We start from the raw sequence: 25,868 nt of genomic DNA, 5'->3' as shown, positions 1-25,868 counted from the left end.
TTTTTCTGGTGGGTTACAATTGATAAAAATGTTGACTGGATTAATTACATCTACAAAGGTTTGTTAATTAGACAAGGGATGCAGTGAAGAGAATCTCAGGCCAACTATCCGCCACCTCACTCATGACCTGCAGAATAGTTTGGTTCTCGAAATGCTTTTAGCAGAGAAGGGCGGATTTACAAGATGGTGGGAGGTCATTGTTGTATGTTTATCCCCAACAATACAGCCCCAGATGGTACAGTAACTAGAGCACTGGCAGGTCTCACTGCATTGAGTAAAGAATGGGCTGAGAACTTGGGGGTGAATACATCAATGACTGGTTGGTTTGATAACATGTTTGGTAAATGGAAAACTATTGTTGTAACTATTTTAGGCGCGGCAATCGCGTCTATGGGTATGCTTGTTCTTTGTGGATGTTGTCTTATTCCCTGTGTCCGAGGGTTGGTGAGCAAGGCGTTGGAGTATGCAGTTTCCCAACAGATGGTGAGATACGGCCCAATCCCTGACTCCGACCTAAGGAATGAAGAATATGACCCACCAGGCTTGGTGGAGGACGACGACGATTCAGATAGTTTGAGACTGGATGTTTTCCTAGAACTATAAATCTCTAGTTTAAAAGTTATTGTAATGATCTTTTGTGTATTAAAGTCTTGTTTTAAGTATGATGTACTAGTTAACCGATGTTGCAGGATGTGATGAAGCAAATGTTCTTCACTATAGGCTTAGACTGTTGTTTCCAGATAGTGGGTAAACAGGTTAGGTACCATTGCTAAAGAGTAACGTTACACTTTTAATCATGGGGTAACCCTGATGAACCTGTATTGAATGAGACATTTTTATATGCAAATCAACTTATATGCTTCAATGTGTGTGATTCATTTCTATAACAACATATCTTTTGTGAGTATGTGTGTAATATTTAGTCAGAGGGTGGATTGATAGAATAATTATTAATGACTAATTATTACACCCTGAAACTGTGTGAAATGTGTTAGAATGTGTGAGTGTAGGACCAGTAAAGATTATGACATTGAGCTACTATTTAGCAACGTGAGTAAGAGTTAGACCAGACAACAAAGGACAAGGAGAACTGTCTACAGACAACTGAGAAACCAAGATAAAGAGGCCTCCCAATTTAGGGAGGAGAGAAACGGTTAGGCTTTTTAAGGAGTATGAGGACAGCGATAACTACGGAATGCATGTGTGTGTATGTATGTGTGTGTGTGTATGCATGTGTGTGTGTGTGTATGTATGTGTGTGTGTGTGTGTATATGTGTGTGTGTGTGTGTGTGTGAACTGATGGTCAGGAGAGCAGTTTTAAAGTGGAAAACTACAGCCCGCCTAAAGAGGGGGGATTTTTGTATGACGTGTGAGTATAAAAGATGGACTCTGAAATTGTGATGGCAGAATTCTCAATGAATACATCTCTGACTATGCAGACCGGGACTCTGTCCGTTTCTTGATTTTGGGAGACGCACAGAGACACTGAAATAGTTTGTTAAATAATTCACATAACACTAGAGTAGATTAGTAATAGTTTTTCAGAACTGTCTGGTATAAGCTCAAGCAATTTAGACTGGGCAAGTTCATTCCAAGTGAAATCTCCACCTACATGTACCCCAGGCACCGTGTAATGGAAAACAAACTCGCCCACTCTTTTGACTACTATCCTTTCTTTAATATACTATTACCTCACAAGACCTTCTTGAAAACCAGATTTTATCTCAATGCAACTAACCTGGATATATACACTGAGTGTACAAAACATTAGGAACACCTTCCTAATATTGAGTTGCACACCCTTTTGCCCTCAGAACAGTATGAAAATGTATGCACTCACTAACTGTAAGTCGCTCTGGGTAAGAGCGTCTGCTAAAATGACTAAAAAAATAAATAAAAATAAATAAAAAAATAGAACAGCCTCCATTTTCTGGCCCATGTTGACTCCAATGCTTACCACAGTTGTGTCAAGTTGGCTGGATGTCCTTTGGGTGGTGGACTATTCTTGATACACACGGGAAATTGTTTAGCGTGAAAAACCCAGCAGCGTTGCAGTTCTTGACACACTCAAACCGGTGAGCCTGGCACCTACTACCATACCCCGTTGAAAGGCATTTAGATATTTTGTGTTGCCCATTCACCCTCTGAATGGCACACATACACAATCCATGTCTCAATTGTCTCAAGGCTTAAATATCCTTCTTTAACCTGTCTCCTCCCCTTCAGCTACACTGATTGAAGCAGATTTAACAAGTTACACCAATAAGGGATCATAGCTTTCACCTGGATTCACCTGGTCAGTCTGTCATGGAAAGAGCAGGTGTTCCTAATGTTTTGTACACTCAGTCTATATGTACATATCAATACAAATATTATTTTGAGTTTGGAATGTAATTTCTCTCAGTTTCTGAACTAGAAATGTTTGGTGACAGTATGACTGAAGTACTGTCCTTCACCACTAGATGTCCTTACAAGCTTCAGCTGGGGACAAGGCCAGGAGAGGATAAGCCTGAGTGCTTATGTTTAATTGATGTGGCCAGGGTAAAAAAATCTCTGTGAGGTAGATCACACGGCCTCCAGTGAATAGGTCTCATCTGTGCCAGTGATATTGCCTTTAATTGCCCATGCAATGAACAGGTGAGCCTGTAAGTATGAAAGAGCATCATATATCAACTAAAGGAGCCTGTGGCGGTCTATGGTTCTAGGGCTAGGTAATATGAGGTGACAGTGATGGTGACCAGATTTGGAATGACACCTGACAGTGGGTTTAATAGTTCAAATGTTCATATACAGTAGGCCTTTATGAAGGCCTCAAAGTCCAGGATATTGACAAAATGGCTATTTTGCTGAGGAACATTTTTCAACCTAGTTGGGGTATACCTCATGGGGTTTCTATGACAGTGAATTGGCAATTAAGTCAGCATGATGACAGGTAAAAAAACAAAACAATTTGAACATGTAATTAGTCAGTGCAGGTGTAGGATCAAAGAGTTACCTCAGAATGACGCTCTCTCCTTCCAGCACTGTAATGTTGTCGGGCAGTTGGCCGAATTCGGCTCCATGCACACTTGGCCCTGCCAAGGAAAATGAGAGAAGAGAGGGAGGAGGGTGAGCATAATGCCGTTATAACAACAACAGACGGTCCATTCACATTCTCAATCCCCCAATCCCCTGGTTGGCATCTCAGCCACCGCGGTGCTGAGTACCTCATCGATCCAGGTCAGGCTGGATGTGTTTGGCGGTTTACTTAGTTATTTGTGACGGGAAAGTAATAAATATACAAACACAGGTGTTGTAACGTATTCACTGACCCCTGTATTATTTAAATAATGATATGGTTTTGCCCCCCCCACCCCGGTTGTGTGTTTGTGTGTGTGTGTATGTGTGTCTCATTGAACAGTGTTGATAATGAGCCGGGGGAAGAGGAGGATTCACACAGGGGCGTCAGAGCGTGAAATGAAGGTACACCAACGGCAACAGGAGGGATGCGTATAGTGAGGCTCATCCTGCTTGCAAATACACGCACACACACCAAGACAGTCACACAAGTGCACGCAAACACACACAAGCTGAAAGATACACACAACCACAGGCATTAAACTAAATGGAAAACTGGGGTCTATGAAAATGCCCTTTTTGTTTCAAATGTAACCAGAACCATGCATAATACACATTCACTAATAATGACTAACTTTATAGACAATCTCTCAAGCACAAGCCCACGTGCTAGTGAGTAGCCAGCTAATCTTTATATTTCAAGTTTAGCCAACTTGGATCTATTTGCTAGATAACAAGGTAGAACAGTTGAATGGTCATGAACACATCCTTCTGTCCGTCTCCAACTGTTTGAACAGCATGCTAGCCTGTCCACTTTGTTCAGATAGTGAAATCAAGTGGCCTACCTTATTTCTCAGAATGTGAACGAGTTTCCAATTCCTTATATAATTGTGTTTTATGCTATTGCACAATTATAAAACACAGACTAGACAGCTAGTATTACAGTCTTTGGCTAGAATGCTACTAGGGGTACATGGTACCGCAATGCCACGCGTGACAAAATGAGCATTGATTTTCCAGAATCAATGTTCATTGTACTCCCAAATTGCAAACTCCCGCACGCAATTTGAGGAGTTGAGACCTAAAAAGGGTATCATTAGAAAGGTTAACTTCTCTTCTATTACAGTAAAATAATGTCTCAATGTGTTTTGGTGTCCATATGACTGATTCTGTGGACCAACCCTCAAATGCAAATAGCGAGTTGAAACAATAGTGTTTGATTGCAGCCAGCAATTCGGGGCATTCCTGCATGTGGAACGCCTCGAGCATCCCACTGGTTCCTGCAATCGAGCACGCCATCTTTATGCTTGTGTGACACTTTTGATATTCTGGATTCCCCCTGATTCTCTATGCGATTAAAATGTGGGTCAAGAGGGAAATAAAAGTATTATCAGAATTTTTTCGGGGGCGAAGGACACTGTCTACCGATGACCTAGCTAGTTAGCTACTGACGTCGCCCCCACTTCCCACCTGCTGTGTACCGGAGTCCTCCTAGCTAAATAGCTAGCACACAGTGTCCTTTGCTCCCACTCGCCGAAGAGATGCCCTCGCCGTCGTTAACAGCACTGTGGGAAAGCAGTGCCTGACAGGTGGGGTCGAAGGACACTGTCTACTAGTGTCCTAGCTATTGTTAGCTAGCTAGCTACCTATCCAGCCTGCTGTGTACTGGAGTCCTAGCAAAATAATGTACCTATAGAAGTATAAAGAGGAGTTCCTGCAGATGCAGGAATTAGGTTTGGGCGGTATACCATATATACCGTATACCGGACTGGGGTATTTGTTTGGAAATTTGCCACAGGATGGTTTTCCAATACCGTCAATAACTTTGAAACTATTTCTTTTGAGTTTTTCTATACATTTTAATATTTGTAGCTACTTCTTAAGTAAATACCTGTAGTCAAATTGTGCAATATGTTAGAAGATAAAGCAGATTGCGTTCTTCATTTCACCTGTCACATTATTTTACATTATGAAGCTTACCGTAGTTCCTCAGAACAGTTGAGCCAATCACATGTTTGTTTGTAAATACAACAAATGGAGAAAGTGGGAGCAGGTGAGTCCAGCTGTGTGTTGACAGGGTTAGCATTTTATATTGAAAGTCAACAGTGTTGTTTTGCTTCAGTGATCAGGGACGTGCAACTACAGTTTTCCTTCACAGAAAATACATTAGTGCAACACATTCGGCAGAAAATAGCCTCATTTTCATCAGATGACAACAGAAGTGCAACACTATTTGGCTGGCAGCTACACAAGTAGGCTAAATGAGCTTACAAGGAAAAAGCCATGTCTTTTTGCTGAAACTATGCATGGCCATCACATGTCTGTTTATCATAGAAAGAATGTAGCCAGCTACATTTCCTAATGTTTTTCTTAAAGTTAATCTTTCATTTTACTGGAGAAAAGTAGGCTGGCTACACCTAGAAAAGTACCAGAGAAAAGTAGCTACATATCAGTCAGAGCGTTGTCTGCTGATAGAATGTCAGTGAATTCTCATCCAAGTGGAGAAGTGCAACTGAAGCACAAAATTAGTCTGATGCAGCAGAAATTCCAATAAGAAGCATTTTAGATCTGCGTTTACAAAACGCAGCAAGATATTTCTTATGCATTGTATATATTTTTTCCTGCGTGAAAAACAAAGAATTCTGCATTAACACGACCCCTAAGTTTAACTTGCTAGTTATCTAAGTAAGTGGCTGAATTAATAAGGTGACGGGGCATCATATTGTGTTGGCTTTCTGCTGTGTTGGAGAAGAAAGAGCCTTTTGGATGAGTTATATGTACTGCTGCCACTGCTATTTTTTGATTTCCTTGCATTTTTTCTCCTCTCCATTCTCGGCCCGTCTGCTCCTACCCATCTTCTCGAGCAGTGCAGGCAGGCCTGTTACCCTAGCAACTCCAGACTCCTCACAGACACAGTGTGTATGCTACTTCAGAGCTAGTACTGTACTGTCTCTCGTTCACATTCGCTTGTAAATGTCCAAACTCACCAAAAATGACATTCGGTAGCTCCGACCTATATGTATAACTTTATGAGCTGGACTGCCTGTCTTTGCATTTTTTATTTTTTTTGCGCTCGTTAGCATATTTAGCTAGCAGCCTCCATGGAAATTCGCTATTATTTGTGCTAATTTTGTTAGAATTCTGGTAATAGACACCCAATGGGCTTTTTTTTCTCTGGTTTTTGGGCGCCCCCTTGTGTACTAAGCCGGTAATACCATAAATCCTGGGATGAGAGAAGGACAGTATGACGATATGAAAATCTGATACCGCCCAACCCTAGCAGGAATGGCCAAATGCAGGAAAGCCCCAAATTGCGGGCCACAATTGCACCCTTCTCAGTTGAAACTGCTTGTCAGAGAGGAAGAAGTGATCTCTCATCTTTGTTGTTGTGAGTGTCAGTGGGAGGAGCTTGGTGTGTGTGTGTGTCAATGGCAAGTTGCACACAGCATAGAAGGAGCGAAGGAGATGAGCGGACATAAATGCTCATAAAAAAAATAAAAAAATGTTTTATTGTGATACAGGCATTTGGAATATCATGCTAAAACATACATTCAAATTAATTGAATTCATTCTATATATCGCCTAGCCCTAAAGTGCTTATATTTTCAAAATGACTAGGCTACAGTACTGTTGAAGCTTTCCCTCCTTGAATTATATTTTAGACATTTGCATCAACTGACTCTGCAAACAAAGATAACAGCAGCCATACAGCGCTATCTTAGCAGTGACATCCTGAGGCAGGTCTATACTCAGCATGACGCCAGCTCTGTGCCTCCAAACTCTGCCAAATGTCAGCATGCGCATCAAGTCTACCCTTACGGTGCCCATGTTAGGACACCCTCACTGTCTGAGGGTCATGTCTAAATTTAGCATTTTAGCTAACCCTAACCCTTTTCTTAACCTTAACCTAATTCTCCTAACCTGTTACGTTAATTTTCCTAACCTGCTGCGTAAGTTTTCCTAAATCTGTCACGAAAAGTCAATTTTGACAAAAGCTTTATCCCTTCTAGACAAAACCCTGTCTGAGTCCTCGCTAGATCTTCAACCAATCTCCTCTATCTCTTTCCTAACGTGTCCATAATATCTCTATGCTGCTGCTGCTGCTGTTGCAGTCTTGCCTCGAAGGTTTAATAAACAGTGTCTTATGAGAAGAAACGCTGTGCAGTCAGGAGTTAAGAAGAACCTGGAGGTTGGTCTGTTTAATGCAAAGAGGTGCGCTAAGACAATACGCGCTAAGCTTGCCAAGTGTAATTCCAGGCAGAGAGGGGTCTGAAACGTGACAGTTGGAAGCAGTGCAGCATCTGATGGCCAATTGCTCACACTTTTAATTTCAACACAGGCTCTTGGTGGAATCATGGCTTGATTGCACAGTGTAATGAAAAGGTGCAGGCATTCTAATTCGTGTCACGGTCTCATAAACAAATGGCAAAAAAAAAGTGAATCTAATTATGCATGGAAATGACGGTCAATGGAATTGGTAAATTAAGAGATGTATTTTTCCTAAGTATTGAAATGAATACAAAGTCTAAACAGAGTAATACTAATACGTTGAATATGAGTGTGTGTGTGTATGTGTCTGAAGGTCCACCATTTTTCAGGGTCATTTGAGACAGTTATTTTGTGTGTGCTCATGTACAGTGTGTTTGTGTGTGTGTGCCCAGTATGTGTGCACCTGCTTTAAGTGTGTCAGTCACCAGCAAGGACAGGCCATCCCACAGTGAGAACTTGAAAGATGGAGAGGGATGGAGAATGTCCCTGAAAATCCTCAGCTAAAAGCCATAATCACATTAGCGTGCTGCTTGCTGCTTGCTGCTGTGCTATCTAGGCTGGCCAAGAAACCCAGGAAGGAAGCACACACTGGCTGCATCAGCATCACTACCACTCACTGTGACTGTCCCTCTCACTGCATGGGGGAGGGGAGACATTAGTCATTGTGTCCAATGTACTGTATAACCAAGGCCTAGGAAATGTCACCAGCGGTAGGTGTTTGTTAAAGGGCAACTGAATGCAAAATTCATCTGGTTGAAAATGTGGCATCGATATTAGTCAGAAACACAAAAAAAGTGTAAGTAGAATAATTGTGGTCATAAAGTCAGTATATTCCAAAAAATAGTTTTGTGAGATTTGTGTAACTGAGGTCGTCAGAACTTACATGAGGGTTGGGTTTGGATTACAATCATGCCCACTTGCCCACAAACACGGGATTGTAACGCCTAGGGAGAATTGTCATGCATGGAAAAATAGCTGCGCTGATTGCGCTCTAGCCAATCATGGCAGCAGAACATCCAGACAGTGAGACAGACCTGCACATTACGCAGTGCCTATATCCTATATCCTTATTTATCCTATAATAATTCTGACTATTTTGAGGAAGTGGTAGTGGCTATGTTGTTGCTACTGTGACTCAAGAGGGACAAACAACAGTAACTGCCAGTGAACATAACACACCCACATCGAACCACACCCACAATACTGAAATCTTGTTTTTCTTATTGACCAGCAGAAAATCAGATGCAGAATTGGTGAGTTAAGCCGCTCTTTAAGGTTATTTCTATGAAACAACCTTGGATATACTGTAACCAATACCATGCTTTGTGCACGTCCCACACTGCACAGTAGGCTATAATGTTACTGTGCGTCCTCAGTTGTTCTTTCTTAGTGCACTGCACTGTACGCTTTATTTAGGTTAATTTAATTCAGTACCCGGGCTCGGCTCAAAGGCAGGTGGGACACATGCTAGAGCACACACATACACACACACACACACACACACACACACACACACACACACACACACACACACACACACACACACACACACACACACACACACACACACACACACACACACACACACACACACACACACACACACACAGACAAACACACACACACACACACACGATGTATGCATAAGCTGGCACCTGAAAACAACACGGCGAAGGTTACACACCAGAGGGCCGCTATTCCCTATTCCCAACTCAATTCCCATTTTTACAACTCAATTAGCACCTGGATTCTAAAACCTGTATCACCCTGCCTTTACCCTCCCTCACTGCACACGGTGTTAACCAGGTCAACATACACAGCCCACACTTACTCACAGTCACACTCACCCACAGCCATGTGTATAAGTACACACAGATACACACAGAAACAGAGTCAGTTATCGACACAAGGGAAACACACACAGTCAGTCATCCACAGCTCAAATAAACATAAACCTGTGCACACACTGCCCTTACACTCATTCATGCATACACACCATCGCAACCCTTGTCACCTCTGTCAGTCATGCAGTGACTATGCGTGCAGCGCATAAAGGCTGCCACTTTGACCTTGGTAGGGGATGAAGGGCATCACATCGGAGATGAGGAGCTAAAGGGGTGTGTGTGAGTGTCTGTGGTGTCTCACCACTGGACAGTTGGATGTGCAAAGTCAGGGTCTTGTCAATTCAAATATGATGGGGGGGACGTAGGACAGATGACAACATAGAGTGAAAACACCTGCTAGACTGCACACGCCCGCCACCCTTCAACATTAATGACACAGAGAGAGAGAGACAGAGAGAAAGAGAGAGAGAGATGCAGCAGTACAGGTAGAGAGATCGAGAGATCGAGAGAGAGAGAGAGAAAGAGAAGCAGCAGTATAGGTACAGAGAGAGAGAGAGACAGAGAGAGCGAGAGAGTGAGATAGTGAGTGAGAGAGGGAGGAAGACACAGGGAGCTAGGGAGAGGAGCTAGAGAAGTGGATGTAAGGGAGAGGAAAAGCCTTGAGCCAGCATACAGAACTGTACTGAGAGTAAACAGACAAACAACCTTCTGGCATTGTGTTGGAAGATGAAGTGTAGTCGTTTTTCTCCCTCTCAGGTGCAGGATTGCAAGATTCCTCCATGGTGCATGAGAGTGCCAGTGTGTCTGCATATTGAATTTTGCCCAGCACCACGTCTACTACAGATAGGGACGATCCCGGCTGTCTCTCGTCCTTGATGTGACCCAGCTTTTTGGCTTCCGATCAGCACCACACACACTCGGACGCACACACAGAAGCACAGATGCACGCACAGACGCACACGCACGCTCACACACACACACGTACACCCATCTCCCTGTCCAAATGTCCGTATTCCACAGCATAGGTCAGGACTAAACACAGCCTGAGGACCAGATTTAATATTCCCTTTCCTTAGTAAAAAATGTTTCACCTGTTAGACAACACAGAATTCAGAGGGGAATATACAAAACCTAAGCTAAACCATGGGGCAGTCTTTATGAATACTTTATACATTTGCTTTATATCTTTATTTTCTACCCTGTTTCATTCCCCCTAGATAATAATAGCTACCATTTTTGCAATAGACTACAGCAAACACTTGAACATTAAACACTCAACCTGGCCCATAGTCCTCCATGTCCATCCAAACACACTCTGTGCTTTCTTCCTACGCACTCCTCCTGCTTTGTGTGTCATCTCTGAAAACGCTCCAGGGCCTTTTTCCACAGGCCCCACGAGACATTCATTTCATGATTTGTATTCTGTTGACTTTTACATGCACCCCTTTGTAATTGGACTTGCTGCTGGAGCTAACTTATGAACCATCGCCCGATTGAAGCGCCAGTCAGTGCACTAGCCTGTAGAGAGTCTGTGTAGTCTACATCTATTTCCCGTTGCCCTTGACGATCAAAGAAAAACATTGGGAGAAAGAAAACTTTTGAAAGCATGGGGCGTCAAGGAGGATAACAGGCAAATGAATTAATAAAGAATTGCACAACAATAATCAGTTTAACAGAAGCTTGGTTTGAAAGGGAGGGACAAATTGAAAGGGAGAAGGAGCGAGGCAAAGAGCGAGAGATGGAACGCAAAAAAATAAAGAGCTAGTCACTCCAAGCGAGCAGCGGCTCCGGCGAGGGTTTGTCCACAAAGGGAGATGTCAAGAGAGAGCAACAGTGGTAGAATAGATAGAGAAGACGGAAATTGAGTGGAGACACAGGGAGAAAGTTTCCTATCTGAGAGAGAGCGATTGAGCAAATGAAGGTAGGGAGGGAGGACCGAATAGGAAAGAGGGAGGAGAGAAGAGATAGAGAAAAGGCACAACCGCATAATTAACAGCGGCATGCTGCAGCCAATTAAATATTTACAGAGGCACTTCTCTCCGACACCTTGATGATGAAGACAGGCAGCCCAAGGATTATCAGATGGGTGGAGCCTAGGGAGGGAGAGGATTAAACATTAACCGCCAGATAGATCCCTTTTCTTCCCTGTCTGATCCCATTAACTCTTTCTGGCCCAGCTTTCCTCAGCAACTGGTTTTCTTCTCCCCACCCCTGACACCCTTGACAGCCAGGCTCCTAGCTACCTGCTCTCTGCTCCCCCCAAAAGACCCAGCCCGCCCCCCGACTTTCCTCGCCACCTCTCACGTCCCTGACAGCCAGTCTCGCCAGCCTCCTACTTGCTCCACCACTCCTCCACCACCTGTCAGCCCCAGCATGGCGAGAGCAGCAGCTAAGAGTGCGCAGCAGACGAGCACCACCTGGACACCTCTCACATGGCAGAACAAGATGGATACAGGTAGCCTGCTCTCCCGAATGACTAGGTTGAAATAGATGTGGGCAGGATTTTAGCTGACAGGGAAATCTAAGAAACAGCAGGGAAGTTGTAGTGAATGGATTGTTTTGAATTTGTGCTGCATCATGTTTCCGCCAAGGTGTTTATTTAATCTGAAGGCTGAATCATTTAGTAGAACCATTATGATATATAGTCATGTATGAATGAATAAATGTATGAACATGTATGAATCATCAAATGTGAGGAAGAAATTGTTTCAAGCTCATTCTTAGAGACAAAGGTCTCTTAAAATGTCAGTGGTCATTTCGGTTAAAGATTCTGAAGGTCAGAGAAAGTGTTCATCGACAATATGTTACAGCAACTGCCAGAATATCCTAAGAGACCCACCATCAAAACCGTCAGCTTGATTTTACTGTTAGATCACACACATAGTGATATTCTGGCCTCAGCCAACAGAGTTGACATCTGCCCCTTTCGGCTGTACATGTGCTGCATCCACACTTCTTCATCCACTCCCCCCACCCTTCCCTCCTTCCATCCCTCCCTCCCCCTCCATCCCTCTCTCCCTCTCTCTAATCCCTCTCCACACAACAGTCAATAGAGCACCGCAGAGAGCACACAGCCATACAGCACTCAATCTGCAGAGTTTTACTACTTCAATAGGCGGCCACAGATCTTTACCATTGAATCCTCCGGAGCTGCGGAGGAGAAAAGCTAAGTGTTAACTCCTGGGACGACGCTTCCCGAACTGTATTTTACACCATTTTCCTTGGACTGGAGCATAAACCCCTTAGCACATTGAAATCAATAGGGTAGTTAAACTGTTATTTCCCTCCCCCAGACAACCACACACCCACCATGCACCAACCCCGTACAAGACCAAGTGGAGTACTGTAAATACATCCTTAGCACAGGTAATTTGACAGATTTGTGAGTGAAGTGCTGCCATAACGTAAAGGCCTAAAATAGTCCTTCTCACTGACAAAAGATGTCTGTCTGTAATGCCTGTTGTCTCTCTTGACAAGTTAGGAAAACAAAACTTTCCACCTGTAGGATTACAGTATGTCTGGAATATCATTATAGAAACACGGGCTGTGTAGACACATTGTTATCTTCCTATCTGAAAAATCGATGTATTTCAACCTAATCCTTTGGAGTTGAGGCTGTAAATACATTATGTCGCCCTAGGCAAAACATAAGTGCTGGCCGCCAATGTATGTCTGATCTTACACATTCACTTGCACCAATATATGTACAGAGCTGAGTACTTCACATTCTCAAGCTCTTCTCAACACTTCAAACACATGCCACATGTTACTTGTGTGCTTTCAAATTCTCAGACATCCGACAGCAGTTGCATTAATTAAAACGACAAAATCTACACTGATTACAAATAAATAAAAGAGAGTGGTAGCTTGAGAGTGTGAAATGAACAGTGTTGATAATCAAATTCCCTGAAAAAAGCAATTAAGCACATTGAGCGATTGACAACATCTAACATCTGTTCAATAGATGTGAAAAGTGTTTTAAGAAATGGCCTGAAATGTTGCTTGTTTTCAGAAATGTTGCCTGTGGCCAGAAATGTTATCTATGGTCAGAATTATTGTCTGTGACCTAAATTGTTTTCTGTGGTCAGAATTGTTGTCTGTGGTCAGCATTATTGTTGTCTGTGATCAGAATTGTTTTCTGTGACCAGAATTGTTGTCTGTGATCAGTGTTGTTGTCTGTGGTCAGAATTGTTGTCTGTGACGAGAATTGTTGTCTGTGACCAGTATTGTTGACTGTGACCAGAATAGATCCATGATGTGTTTTAATAGTATGCTGCTGCATTGGACCAAAGCCCTACATCTCTCTCATTCTATCTTTCTAGCAATAGCATCTGCAGAATAGTAGCTGCTATGGAATTAAGAGTTGAGTGAGCCAAGTTTCACAGTAGACGGATTATGAAATATACACATACACACTGGTTTCCAGCAATCAACATGGCATAGATAAAGTGCTGAAAACGTATTAGCAAATTCAATTTTGAACAAAATCTGAATTCAATTTAGTGCCTGGCTAAAATATCTCATTTGCTTTTGTTTAGTTTTTGCATGCATGAGCCTTATAGCAGTTCACAACAGACTCCCTTCATTTTGCTCCCTGTTCATTTTCTGCTCGATAATGACATATTTCGTCTTGAATATGCAAATATTTGAGATATGCTCAAATGTATAATAAAGCCAGTTAATCGTGATGACTGGAATGAAGGAAATTAGCCAATTAGAAGTTACTTTCAAGCTGCAACACTAATGAAGAACAGAAAACAAGTTACCATGACGTTTCCTTTGTCTTAACATCTACTTAACAAGAGCAGAAAGCCACAGCATTTATCAGAGTAACTAGAAATATCATAACATCTTAAACCACCATCCCTATGCGCTAACTCTGTGTACTGTAGAAGCTCCAAAAAGCTCTCAAACCAACAACTGGCTTCAGGCCCAACCGCCTGCAGTGCTGGGGCAAGTGAGTATGTGTGCATGTGTGCAGGGGTGCAACTTTTGTTTTAGAAGTGTGTGGGGGGGGGGGGGGGGGGGGGGGGGGTTTGGCCATCTAAAACTAATTTACTGCATTTCTACACAATCCAATATGTTGTGTCTATTTAGAACAACAAAAGTAAGCAAAAACGCCCACAGTTATCAAGCTAGGTAAGATATCATTATTAAATATGTTTAAGTGATTGATAAGACTGAACTAGATCAAAGGTACTTAATAATCAATATTGTGTTGCACCTTTAAACAATAGCCTAACAAATGAACAACTCTTAAAAAATACAAAGACTTTTGATTGTCTTTATTAAGACATCCTGAGGAGTATTTCTGTCTGTAATAAAGCCCTTTTGCGGGGAAAAACTCATTCTGATTGGCTGGACCTGGGTCCCCAGTGAGTGGGCCTAGCTCCCAAGTGGGTGGGCCTATGCCCTCCCAGGCCCACGCATGGCTGTGCCCCTTCCCAGTCATGTGAAATCCATAGATTAGGGCCTAATGAATTTATTTAAATTGAGTTATTTCCTTTTATGAACTGTAACTCAGCAAAATCTTTGAAATTGTTGCATATTGCATTTATATTTTTGTTCAGTATAATTCATATCACAGGCCTAATAGTCCCGTAGAGCTATTTTTACTTGCACACAATATAGCTGGATCACCCTGTCCTGTCCCGAGGGGTCCACTGCCCTGCAGCGCCCCAACACAACACACCCCACTCAACTTTAGGATCTCAGTGAAACATTCATTATTGGTTTCAGGTGTGTTAGGTCAAGGCCAGAGTGACAACCCACAGGACGGCAGACACCCAGGACCAGGACTGAGCAGCCCAGTAGCTAGGGATTGCCTAAATAGGTATCTCCCCTGACGTGGACATGTTTTCAATACAGACTCCTTTTGTCGTGCTGTATTCCATATAAGTCATCCAGACCTTATGAAAGTTGCACACTATACCCTTAATCTTGTAATAAATAAAATGTAGTGATACATAACTTGACATTTCTGCCATCCATTGTGACATTGTGGGAGGATAACCAGCCTTCCAATTAATGGCAATGCATATCTTAGCTGCTTTAAATGCTTGGTTACACAGTTTCTTCTGATAACAGTCTCCAGTATCAACATTTCCAAGCAAACAAAGACAGGGAGAATCTGTAGACATGCTGAGATAAAATAACATTTCTTTGCCAGAATTCAGCCAGACCATAATAATTCCTCCAGCAGAGGAATTACATTTCTGTTTCACTGGCATATATTATGTTCTATGGATGGTCTTAAACTGCAGTAATTTATGTCTGAGATTATATGAACATGACTGGGCATTCAAACATACAGTGGGGAGAAAAAGTATTTGATACACTGCCGATTTTGCAGGTTTTCCTACTTACTAAGCATGTAGAGGTCTGTCATTTTTATCATAGGTACACTTCAACTGTGAGAGACGGAATCTAAAACAAAAATCCAGAAAATCACATTGTATGATTTTTAAGTAATTAATTTGCATTGTATTGCATGACATAAGTATTTGATCACCTACCAACCAGTAAGAATTCCGTCTCTCACAGACCTGTTAGTTTTTCTTTAAGAAGCCCTCCTGTTCTCCACTCATTACCTGTATTAACTGCACCTGTTTGAACTCGTTACCTGTATAACAGACACCTGTCCACACACTCAATCAAACAGACTCCAACCTCTCCACAATGGCCAAGACCAGAGAGCTGTGTAAGGACATCAGGGATAAAATTGTAGACCTGCACAAGGCTGGGATGGGCTACAGGACAATAGGCAAGCAGCTTGGTGACAAGGCAATAACTGTTGGCGCAATTATAAAAAAAATGGAAGAAGTTCAGATGACGGTCAATCACCCTCGGTCTGGGGCTCCATGCAAGATCTCACCTCGTGGGGCATCAATGATCATGAGGAAGGTGAGGGATCAGCCCAGAACTACACGGCAGGACCTGGTCAATGACCTGAAGAGAGCTGGGACCACAGTCTCAAAGAAAAACATTAGTAACACACTACGCCGTCATGGATTAAAATCCTGCAGCGCACGCAAGGTCCCCCTGCTCAAGCCAGCGCATGTCCAGGCCCGTCTGAAGTTTGCCAATGACCATCTGGATGATCCAGAGGAGGAATGGGAGAAGGTCATGTGGTCTGATGAGACAAAAATAGAGCTTTTTGGTCTAAACTCTACTCGCCGTGTTTGGAGGAAGAAGAAGGATGAGTACAACCCCAAGAACACCATCCCAACCATGAAGCATGGAGGTGGAAACATCATTCTTTGGGGATGCTTTTCTGCAAAGGGGACAGGACGACTGCACCGTATTGAGGGGAGGATGGATGGGGCCATGTATCGCGAGATCTTGGCCAACAACCTCCTTCCTTCAGTAAGAGCATTGAAGATGGGTCGTGGCTGGGTCTTCCAGCATGACAACGACCCGAAACACACAGCCAGGGCAAATAAGGAGTGGCTCCGTAAGAAGCATCTCAAGGTCCTGGAGTGGCCTAGCCAGTCTCCAGACCTGAACCCAATAGAAAATCTTTGGAGGGAGCTGAAAGTCCGTATTGCCCAGCGACAGCCTCGAAACCTGAAGGATCTGGAGAAGGTCTGTATGGAGGAGTGGGCCAAAATCCCTGCTGCAGTGTGTGCAAACCTGGTCAAGACCTACAGGAAACGTATGATCTCTGTAATTGCAAACAAAGTTTTCTGTACCAAATATTAAGTTCTGCTTTTCTGATGTATCAAATACTTATGTCATGCAATAAAATGCAAATTAATTACTTAAAAATCATACAATGTGATTTTCTGGATTTTTGTTTTAGATTCCGTCTCTCACAGTTAAAGTGTACCTATGATAAAAATTACAGACCTCTACATGCTTTGTAAGTAGGTAAACCTTCAAAATCGGCAGTGTATCAAATACTTGTTCTCCCCACTGTATCTGTATCCATTCATCATCATCAATAGCTTCTACCATGTCTTCCTCAAAGTTTTGTTTGACATGTTTTGTGTCATCGGGAAAAGCCTATATCAACCCTTAATACAATTTGGAAATACACTTTGGAGGTTTGTCAGACTGCCTTAAAATAGTTTCAATCTTTGAAGCATCTGTCTTGTCCAGTTTTTGCTGCACGGAGAGAATAAAGTGTTATATCTGCAAAAATTCACCTCAGCTCCATCACAGACTGATCTTCACTGACTGACTGACCCTGGTGAGACCCCTGTCAACATCTGATCATCCTAAGATGAGGCATGACAAAGAATAACCTTGGTGTACATTTATACATTATATTATCCAAGAATAGGATCAATGGTTCAATAATTGAAATGACCATTATTCCCAGATTCCAGACTGTAGCTTTAAGCTTAAGCTGCTGTCCTGTAGCTACTGTAGGTCTACCCATCAATTCAAGATGGAACGTTGTATCATTCACTGATATTGTTAATATACTGCAAAATTCTCCTAAGCTCCGTAGACTGGTCTTCCCTGGCTGTCTGATCCTGCTGGGACACCTGTCACCATCTGATCCTGCTAAGACATGATGAGCATAGTGTTGTGAACTGACTGTGCACCATGTCAGTGAAGCCTGTAGAGCTGTTTATTACTGTGTTTGTTTGAAAAGTAGGGAATTAGCTAGAGAAACTGACAGATCAATAACGTTACATTGCTATACTGACCAATAAAAACTCACATTGCACTGAAAAAATGTCAGAATATCGGTCTTCAATCGTTTGGCCGCTGGTTTCATCATTTGAGTCAGGTCTAGTGTGATTGAGGCAAAGATAATAGCTAACGTTAGCCAACTTTTGGCCAGCTCTCTCTCTAACGGTACATCAACTGGCGAAAGCTAGCCAAGTTCATTTACTTCTGTTGAAATGGGACAAAACAAAGGCTACAAAATATTTCCGTACAAACAACAGCTGTAGTGATGTGAGGTGGTTATTATTACTATCTGGCAGATAACTAGAGAGCTGAGCTGGCTGTGGTAAGTTAGCTACTAGCTAGCTAATTCATTCACCTCAGTCGAGAAGGGATGAAACATTAGCTAACGTTACATGTCAGTTACACTAGCTAATAGCTCACCACTGGGAATAAACACTAGTTTAGTTGTTTTCTGTTAAGTTAAACAGCAGTTACCTTGCCAGCTAAATCAGTCAACTAAAGAGTAGCCAGTTTCTGCTCTGCTTGCTTTTACAACTCGTAAAAGGAGCGCAACAAACTGACAGCAGCTGCCTCTGTTCAACTCTCCCGTGCTGGTGCTTTGCCTTACACACAGCCTGTCCGCCCGCTCTGTGTTGTCCTTGTGGTTCTAAATTCAGAGGCTAAAAACTCCAAACAGCCTACCCGACCGTTCTGAGGCGTCTGCTTGGTCCTAAAGCACACCGTTGCATTTTTTGTATCAAATTGCAATGACAAAACTGTGGGGGGGGGGGGGGAAACATGACCCCCGTCACCCCAACTCCCCCTCCCCCGTCCGTCTGTCCGTCCCCCCATCCCCAGTGAAAGTTGCACCCCTGCATGTGTGTGTGTGTGTGTATGGGTTGAGGTGTTCTCAGAGCAGCAGGTTGCACAGCCAGGAGCTGCAGAGTCATGCTCCTTCGTGAGGACAGTTGAGAGAATTGAGAAGAGGAGGAGGGGAAGGAGGGAGAAAGGGTGGAGAGGTGAGGTAGAGGAAGGGAACAAAGGGGGATTGCCGGAGAACGGGGCAAGAGCCCAGGAGTCAGTACTGTCAGGATCATTCACGGCATCAGCACCACTTGCGCTAGGAACAAAACAGAATTACCTCGGGGAGCAGAAATCAGCTAATCAGCTTAGGAAGGAGCCCCTAGGGAAGACAGAGGGAGGAGGGAGGGAGAGGCGGGGCATGGTGCACTGCACTGGCAGGCTGGCATATATCGGGGATGTGTGTGTGCGTGCGCATACGTGACTTGGATTAATCTGTACTGTGCATGCAGATCTCCTTACACTTTCATGCTTGAATCACAAAATTTCTGCCATTGCTATGCTACCACTGCCGGTCTGCTAACCTCTCTGGCAGGGCTTTTGTGTTAGCTATGTTTGGCCAGAGCAGGGTGTTTTGGAGAGCCTGTATGGCACACACCACAAACTCTTGTGTGGTGGGCTGTGGCAGGGGGGACTACTCAGCTCTGGCTTTCTTACAGTGCTCTTTTGACCTCATTGCTCCTCGCTCTGACCTACCTTCCTTCCCTATTACCGTCCCAATTGTCTAAACATTAGACAATTATACAGTGTCAATACTAGGATAGCCTTAGTCTCAGCAGGACTTCCTAATGTGGACCCCATACAGGTACACCCCCTTCTTTCCATGTGGAAGCAACAAACGCTAAGGGATCTCTCTCTCTTTCTCTCAACACAGCAGAAGGAAACAGAGTTCCCTCATTGTGTGGCTGGGATGAAACCCGGGCTCGTTTGGCGTCGCAGCAAGCTGTTAGCTCGCTTACACAAAAGCCTCATTCCCTCGACAACCGCATTAGCAAACCATTTGCAAGCTCGCATTTTGCCGCCGAACACACACAGACACACACACACACACACTCTTCATCTCGCTGAGAAAAGAGGCCCTCGGAGTGAAACAAACCCTCTCGTAAAAACAGATGCCACCAGCTTCTATGATTACGTATTTGGGTATTTCTTCTGAGAAGGAGGCAAGCAAGGAGCACTAGAAAGCAATCGATGGAGAGCCATTTAATATTTACACTTTTCACCGAGCCAGGCTGAGAGCGTGAGAGGGTCTTGTGATGGGAGAAATAGCCAAGGACTTGGAAAAAAGCCAGTATTACTAACCTCTGTCTTTTATGACCAAAGGTATATTAATGCCTCATTGTCTGGCTGAAGAGGGAACGAGTAAGTACGGTGACAGTATTAGGACAGCCTCGGTGTCAACAGGACTTGAGACTAAGGCTGTCCTTATATGGACACCATAACATTGTGGATTGTCACCTGAGGGAGGGTGAAACATTCCAATGATGGATTTGCCACAGATGATGCTAGATAAAGTTGTTATATTTAATATAAGGGGGCTAAGGGGGTTTCAGCAACCAAATAATAAAATATAGTATTAACTAATTTGTCTTTCATTTATCTTTGGAATGTGTCCTAATAATATTCATATTATGATGATGAATCGGTTATTAATATATATATATATATATATATATATATATATATATATATATATATATATATATATATATATATATATATATTTACATATAATATATATTTACATACGTACAAATGTATGCACGCATGACTGTAAGTCGCTTTGGATAAAAGCATCTGCTAAATGGCATATTATTATTATTATTATTATTATTATTAATCTCTTTGGTGAATGTTAAAATCGCAAACAAAAAAAAAATTAATCTCTTTGGTGAATGTTAAAATCGCTCTCTGTTCCCTATAGTACAGTGCCTTCAGAAAGTATTGACACCCCTTGACTTTTTCCACATTTTGTTGTGTTACAGCCTGAATTTAAAATTGATTATATTGAGTTTTTGCATCACTGGCCTACATACAATACCCCATTATGTAAAAAAAAAAAATATTACAAAGGAAAAGCTGAAATGTCTTGAGTCAATAAGTATTCAACCCCTTTGTTATGGCAAGCCTAAATAAGTTCAGGAGTAAAAATTTGCTTAACAAGTCACATAATAAGTTGCATGGACTGCAATAATAGTGCTTAACATGATTCTTGAATGACTATCGCATCTCTGTACTCCACACATACAATTATATGTTAGGTCCCTCAGTTGAGCAGTGCATTTCAAACACAGATTCAACCACAAAGACCAGGAAGGTTTTCCAATGCTTTGCAAAGAAGGGCACCTATTGGTAGATGGGTAAAAATAAAAGCAGACATTGAATATCCCTTTGAGCATGGTGAAGTTATTAATTACACTTTGGATGGTGTATCAATACACCCAGTCACTACAAAGATACAGGCTTCCCTCCTAACTCAGTTGCCGGAGAGGAAGGAAACCACTCAGGGATTTCACCATGAGGCCAATGGTGACTTTAAAACAGTTACTGAGTTTAAAGGCTGTGATAGGAGAAAACTGAGGCTGGATCAACAACATTGTATTTACTCCACAATACTAACCTAAATGACAGAGTTAAAAGAAGAAAGCCTGTACAGAATATACATATTCCAAAACATGCATGCTCTTTGCCATAAGGCACTAAAGTTAAACTGTAAAAAATTTGGCAAAGAAAGGAACTTTATATCCTGAATACAAAGCGTTATGTTTGGGGCAAATCCAATACAACACATCACTGAGTAACACTCTTCATATTTTAAAGCATTGTGGTGGCTGCATCATGTTATGGGTATACATGTAATCGACAACGACTGGGGAGTTTTTTGGGGGGATGAAAAGAAACGGAATAGAGCTAAACACATGAAAAATCCTAGAGGAAAACCTGGTTAAGTCTGGTTTCCAACAGACACTGGGAGAAAAATGCACCTTTCAGCAGGACAATAACCTAAAATACAAGGCCAAATATACACTGGAGTTGCTTACCAAGACCACATTGAATGTTCCCGAGTGGCCTAGTTACAGTTTTGACTTAAACCGTCTTGAAAATCTATGTTCATATTATGATGATATTTCTTAAAATTGGTTATTAATCTCTTTGGTGAATGCTAAAATTGTTTTGAAAAATCCAAGCCACCAGATGTTATTAGCGGGCTGTCTGTCTCCTCCGAGCTGTTTGGTTTGGATTAATGCCTTGATCAACAACCAACTTGACAGAGAATTTTGTACAATCCAGGTGTGCAAAGCGCTTAGAGACTTACCCAGAAAGACTCACAGCTGTAATCGCTGTCAACTGTGATTCTAACATGTATTGACTCACAGGTGTGAATACTTATGTAAATGAGATATTTCTGTTTTCATTTTCAATGGATGTGGAAAAATTTATAAAAACATGTTTTCACTTTATCATTATGGGGTAAAACATATATTTAATCCATTTGGAATTCAGGCTGTAACACAACAAAATGTGGAATAAGTCAAGGGGTATAAATAGTTTCTGAAGGCACTGTATGTGTTAATGTGAGAATTATCTGGAAATGAGTAGCAAACTGCTCTGCCAGCAGTGTAATACACACACTGACACAGGCTCAGACACAGAAATGTACGCACAAACATGCAGACACACACTCTTTGACAGCTGCTGTCCATGTGCATACTGCACAGTGGCGATATTCATTTATTTTTCAGCAAACTTACACTTTACAGTTCACAGCACACTAAAGGATAAAGAGACATCAAACATGGCATACTTGTGAGACATGTATCATTGAAATATGAATAATAGAACACGCTGAAACTCCCAGACTTCCTTGTCAAAGCCAAAGTGTGAAAATATGATCTTGCATCCCCCAGACGATGCTTGTTCTTTTAAAATATATCTAGGCTACATAATTTGCAATAAGACAAACTATTATAAACTGTCATTATCATAGCTATTCTTTCTAAGTGTAATTTGTAAAGGTAAATGCAAAGGTGACCTAACCTTCCAGGATCATAGATGCCTATAACAAGTCTTACAATGTATTATAACCACATCATAATGCATTATAGCTGAAGGCTTCAAGTGAAGTGTTACACAGGCACTTGTAAGCTATTAATTTACGCATGTTAACATTGTGGTGTTCTACAACAGCATTCAACTTTACACAAATCCAACGTTAGTCCCAGACTCCCAAATGTTCCCATACAAGTATCTAAACTAGGTAGAATGTTAAAATAAAATCCCAAAAAATTATACAGCAGCAAGACATGATTGCCTGGTTCACGTAGTTCCCACCACAAGCTGATTGAAATAACTTTTCATTTTGTGATGAAAGAGAAGAAATATCAGAGTTGAAGCTCATTACTTTCCTCTTCAGCCCCCTCACACATCTTTTATATGCCGTAGTTCCATGGATTATCCCCCAAAGCAATTTTTGTCCATCTTTTTATGGGGGGGACCTTCTCTGAGTTCAAGGCCCTCCATGGTACTAAACTGGGGCTTACTGGTGTTGAATGAAAATGTATCCTACTCGCTGCCAGGTGGATGTGTGTGTGTGTGTGTGTGAGAGAGAGAGAGAGAGTGTGTGTGTGTGTGTGTGTGTGTCTGTGTGGTTTGGTTTTACTATCCTTGTGGGGACCAGAAGTCCTCACAAGAATAGTAAAACAAGGAAAATTGGGGACATTTTGTGGGGACATTTTGCCAGTCCACACAAGGAAAAAGCCTATTTTACGCTTAGGGGGTAGGTTTAGGGTTAGGGTTAGAATTAGTGTTAGGGTTAGAATTAGGGATACGTTAGGGTCAGGTGTTAGGGTTAGGTGAAGAGTTAAGGTTAGGGCTTAGGGAAAATAGGATTTTGAATGGGAAGACATTTTTTGGTACCCACAAGGATAGTAAAACAAAGTGTGTGTGTGTGTGCGTGAGTTTGAGTGTAAGTGTGTGTGTGTTCCAAGTTCACAGAGTGTTTCCAGGAAGACAGGGAGGCCTCCAGTTCCTCTCTGAACTCATCACTGACACCACTACTGATCTCCACCCTCTAATTCCCCAGCTTATCTGAGCACACAAGTTCCTACATAGCTCTCTCTCAGCCCGCCACCTCTCAGCCCCCCAGAGAGACTTGAGTCAGAGCCGGAGGAGAAAAGAGAGAGTGGGAATAGGATTGGGGGAAAGGGGGAAGAGAGAAGAGAACGAGAGAAAAAAGAGTGAGGGAGAAAGAAAGAGCGAATAGGCAGACATATTTTGACATTTAGCAGACGCTCTTATCCAGAGCAACTTACAGTTAGTGAGTGCATTCATTTTCATACTGCCCCCCCGTGGGAATCGAACCCAAAACCCTGGCGTTGCAAATGCCATGCTCTACCAACTGAGCTACACGGGACACAGAGAGAGTAGGGATGCAGGGACTCCCATGGCCAGAGATAAAGACAGAGAGAGCGAGACAGACAGGAAGTCTCTGATGGAGATGTTGTACAGATGTGTCACACAAATCCAGATCTTTAGTCAGTCTCCAACAGGCTCAAAGCCTTAGCTCTGCCACACAGAGCCCTCCTCTCCGCTCCTCTCCTCTCCCCTTCACTCCTCTCTGTTTCTCTCTTCCTCTCCCTCTCACTCTCCTCTCCACTCCTGCTCTTTCCTCTCTGCCTTCGCTCCTCTCCTCTCCTCCTTCCCTCTAGTCCCCTCTTCTCTTTCCTCTCCTCTTTCCCTCTCTCCTCTCCCCTTCACTCTTCTCTATTTCTCTATTCCTCTTCCTCTCCCTCTCACTCTCCTCTCCACTCTTGCTCTTTCCTCTCTGCCTTCGCTCCTCTCCTCTCCTCCTTCCCTCTAGTTCCCTCTCCTGGTCTCCCAGTGGGGACCTGTTCTCATCGCCCTCTCCCCTCTCCAATGGCCTGCTAATGAATTTTGGGCACTTCGCAGCCACAGATGGTGAGGCAGGCAGCCGTGCAGGATTCAGGGCTCCAGGCTCCATCGTTTGCCTCTGCCTTTTCAAACACGATGGCCCCAGCTCACTGCATTCAAATGGGTATGTTCTTCCTTCAGCTCTCTCTCTCTCTCTCTCTCTCTCTCTCTCTCTCTCTCTCTCTCTCTCTCTCTCTCTCTCTCTCTCTCTCTCTCTCCTGCTCTCTCCCTGCTCTCTCCATTCTGTATTCTCTTTACCCATTTCCCCTTGCCACACCATCCCACCATTTATCCATCACTGGATCTCTGGTTAACCTCAAAGCCCTGTTCATTTAATCTCACAGGCCTAAAACTGCTCTCCCCGCAGCAGCCTCGCGCCTAATAAAACATCCAGAGTAATATATATATATTTTTTATCCCTCCTCCTCTCACTCTTTTTTTTGTATTCATTTGACACACATTTCAGAATGTTATGCCTTATTCATACCTCCCTTGGTCTGAATGGTCTGAATGAGCACCTGAGAGTAGGCTATAGTAGAGAAGCTAGAGATAATTCCCACTAAGATCCAGTCCGAGGTCTCTGTGAAATCCAGCTATTCGGCTATGGGATTTTCCCTTGAGCTAGTATACTGTACTGCTGAGCTCAGGCAGGACATGTAGAGTACATTGGGTTATCCTCTCTTACTCTGGAGCATCGTCAGCATTGTACAGTATGCTTACTGTACATTGAGAGTGGTACATTAGCCCATGGGAAGGATGTTGTTGTTAGATTGCATATAATCTGTGCCCTAGGTATATTTAAGACACACAATTACAGGATTATGAATTTTTTCGATTTATGAATAGCATGATTTACTGGATTTACAAATACACAAATTGTGTTTATCTTGTACATTGTATTTGTGTCGATTGTAGTCTATTTATAGCACCAGTGTGGCTATGGGTTAATTGCTTCACTCAAGGGCATCTAGCTGTTTTTACACCTGAGAGCTGATCCTTTTAACGAAGCGGTTAAGACACACACATCCATGCACGCTCGCTCGCTCGCACGTACGCGCACACACACACTCACACACACACACACACACACAAACTCTCTAATCCTGACATGACTTTAATCATACCGTTCAAGTTTCTATCCACCGCTCCAGGAAGAATTGCACAGATCTAGGATCAGCTCCCCTTCCCCAATCCATATCTTAACCGTTAGGGGGAAAACGTGAAACTGAACTTGGATTGGTGTCTAGGGGCAAATACGCTACTTCCTCCCCTTCAGTCTGCCCC

General features: G+C 42.8%; 1 protein-coding gene across 1 annotated transcript in view; it reads right to left on the bottom strand.

The window, feature by feature from the left end:
• Positions 1–25,868, bottom strand: part of LOC311113598 (igLON family member 5-like) — a gene marked incomplete at both ends in the record, with an annotated part of 121,874 nt that overhangs the window by 30,288 nt on the left and 65,718 nt on the right. The window contains one exon of the mRNA XM_084156850.1: positions 2,996–3,074. Coding sequence (XP_084012976.1) covers positions 2,996–3,074 — 79 coding nt within the window. The remainder of the gene's footprint in view (positions 1–2,995; positions 3,075–25,868) is intronic.

The sequence above is a fragment of the Coregonus lavaretus genome (assembly GCF_964263955.1).
Source record: "Coregonus lavaretus genome assembly, chromosome: 3".
Lineage (NCBI taxonomy): Eukaryota > Metazoa > Chordata > Actinopteri > Salmoniformes > Salmonidae > Coregonus > Coregonus lavaretus.
Note: the sequence above shows the minus strand (reverse complement) of the source record. Positions and strands in the feature narration are given on the sequence as shown.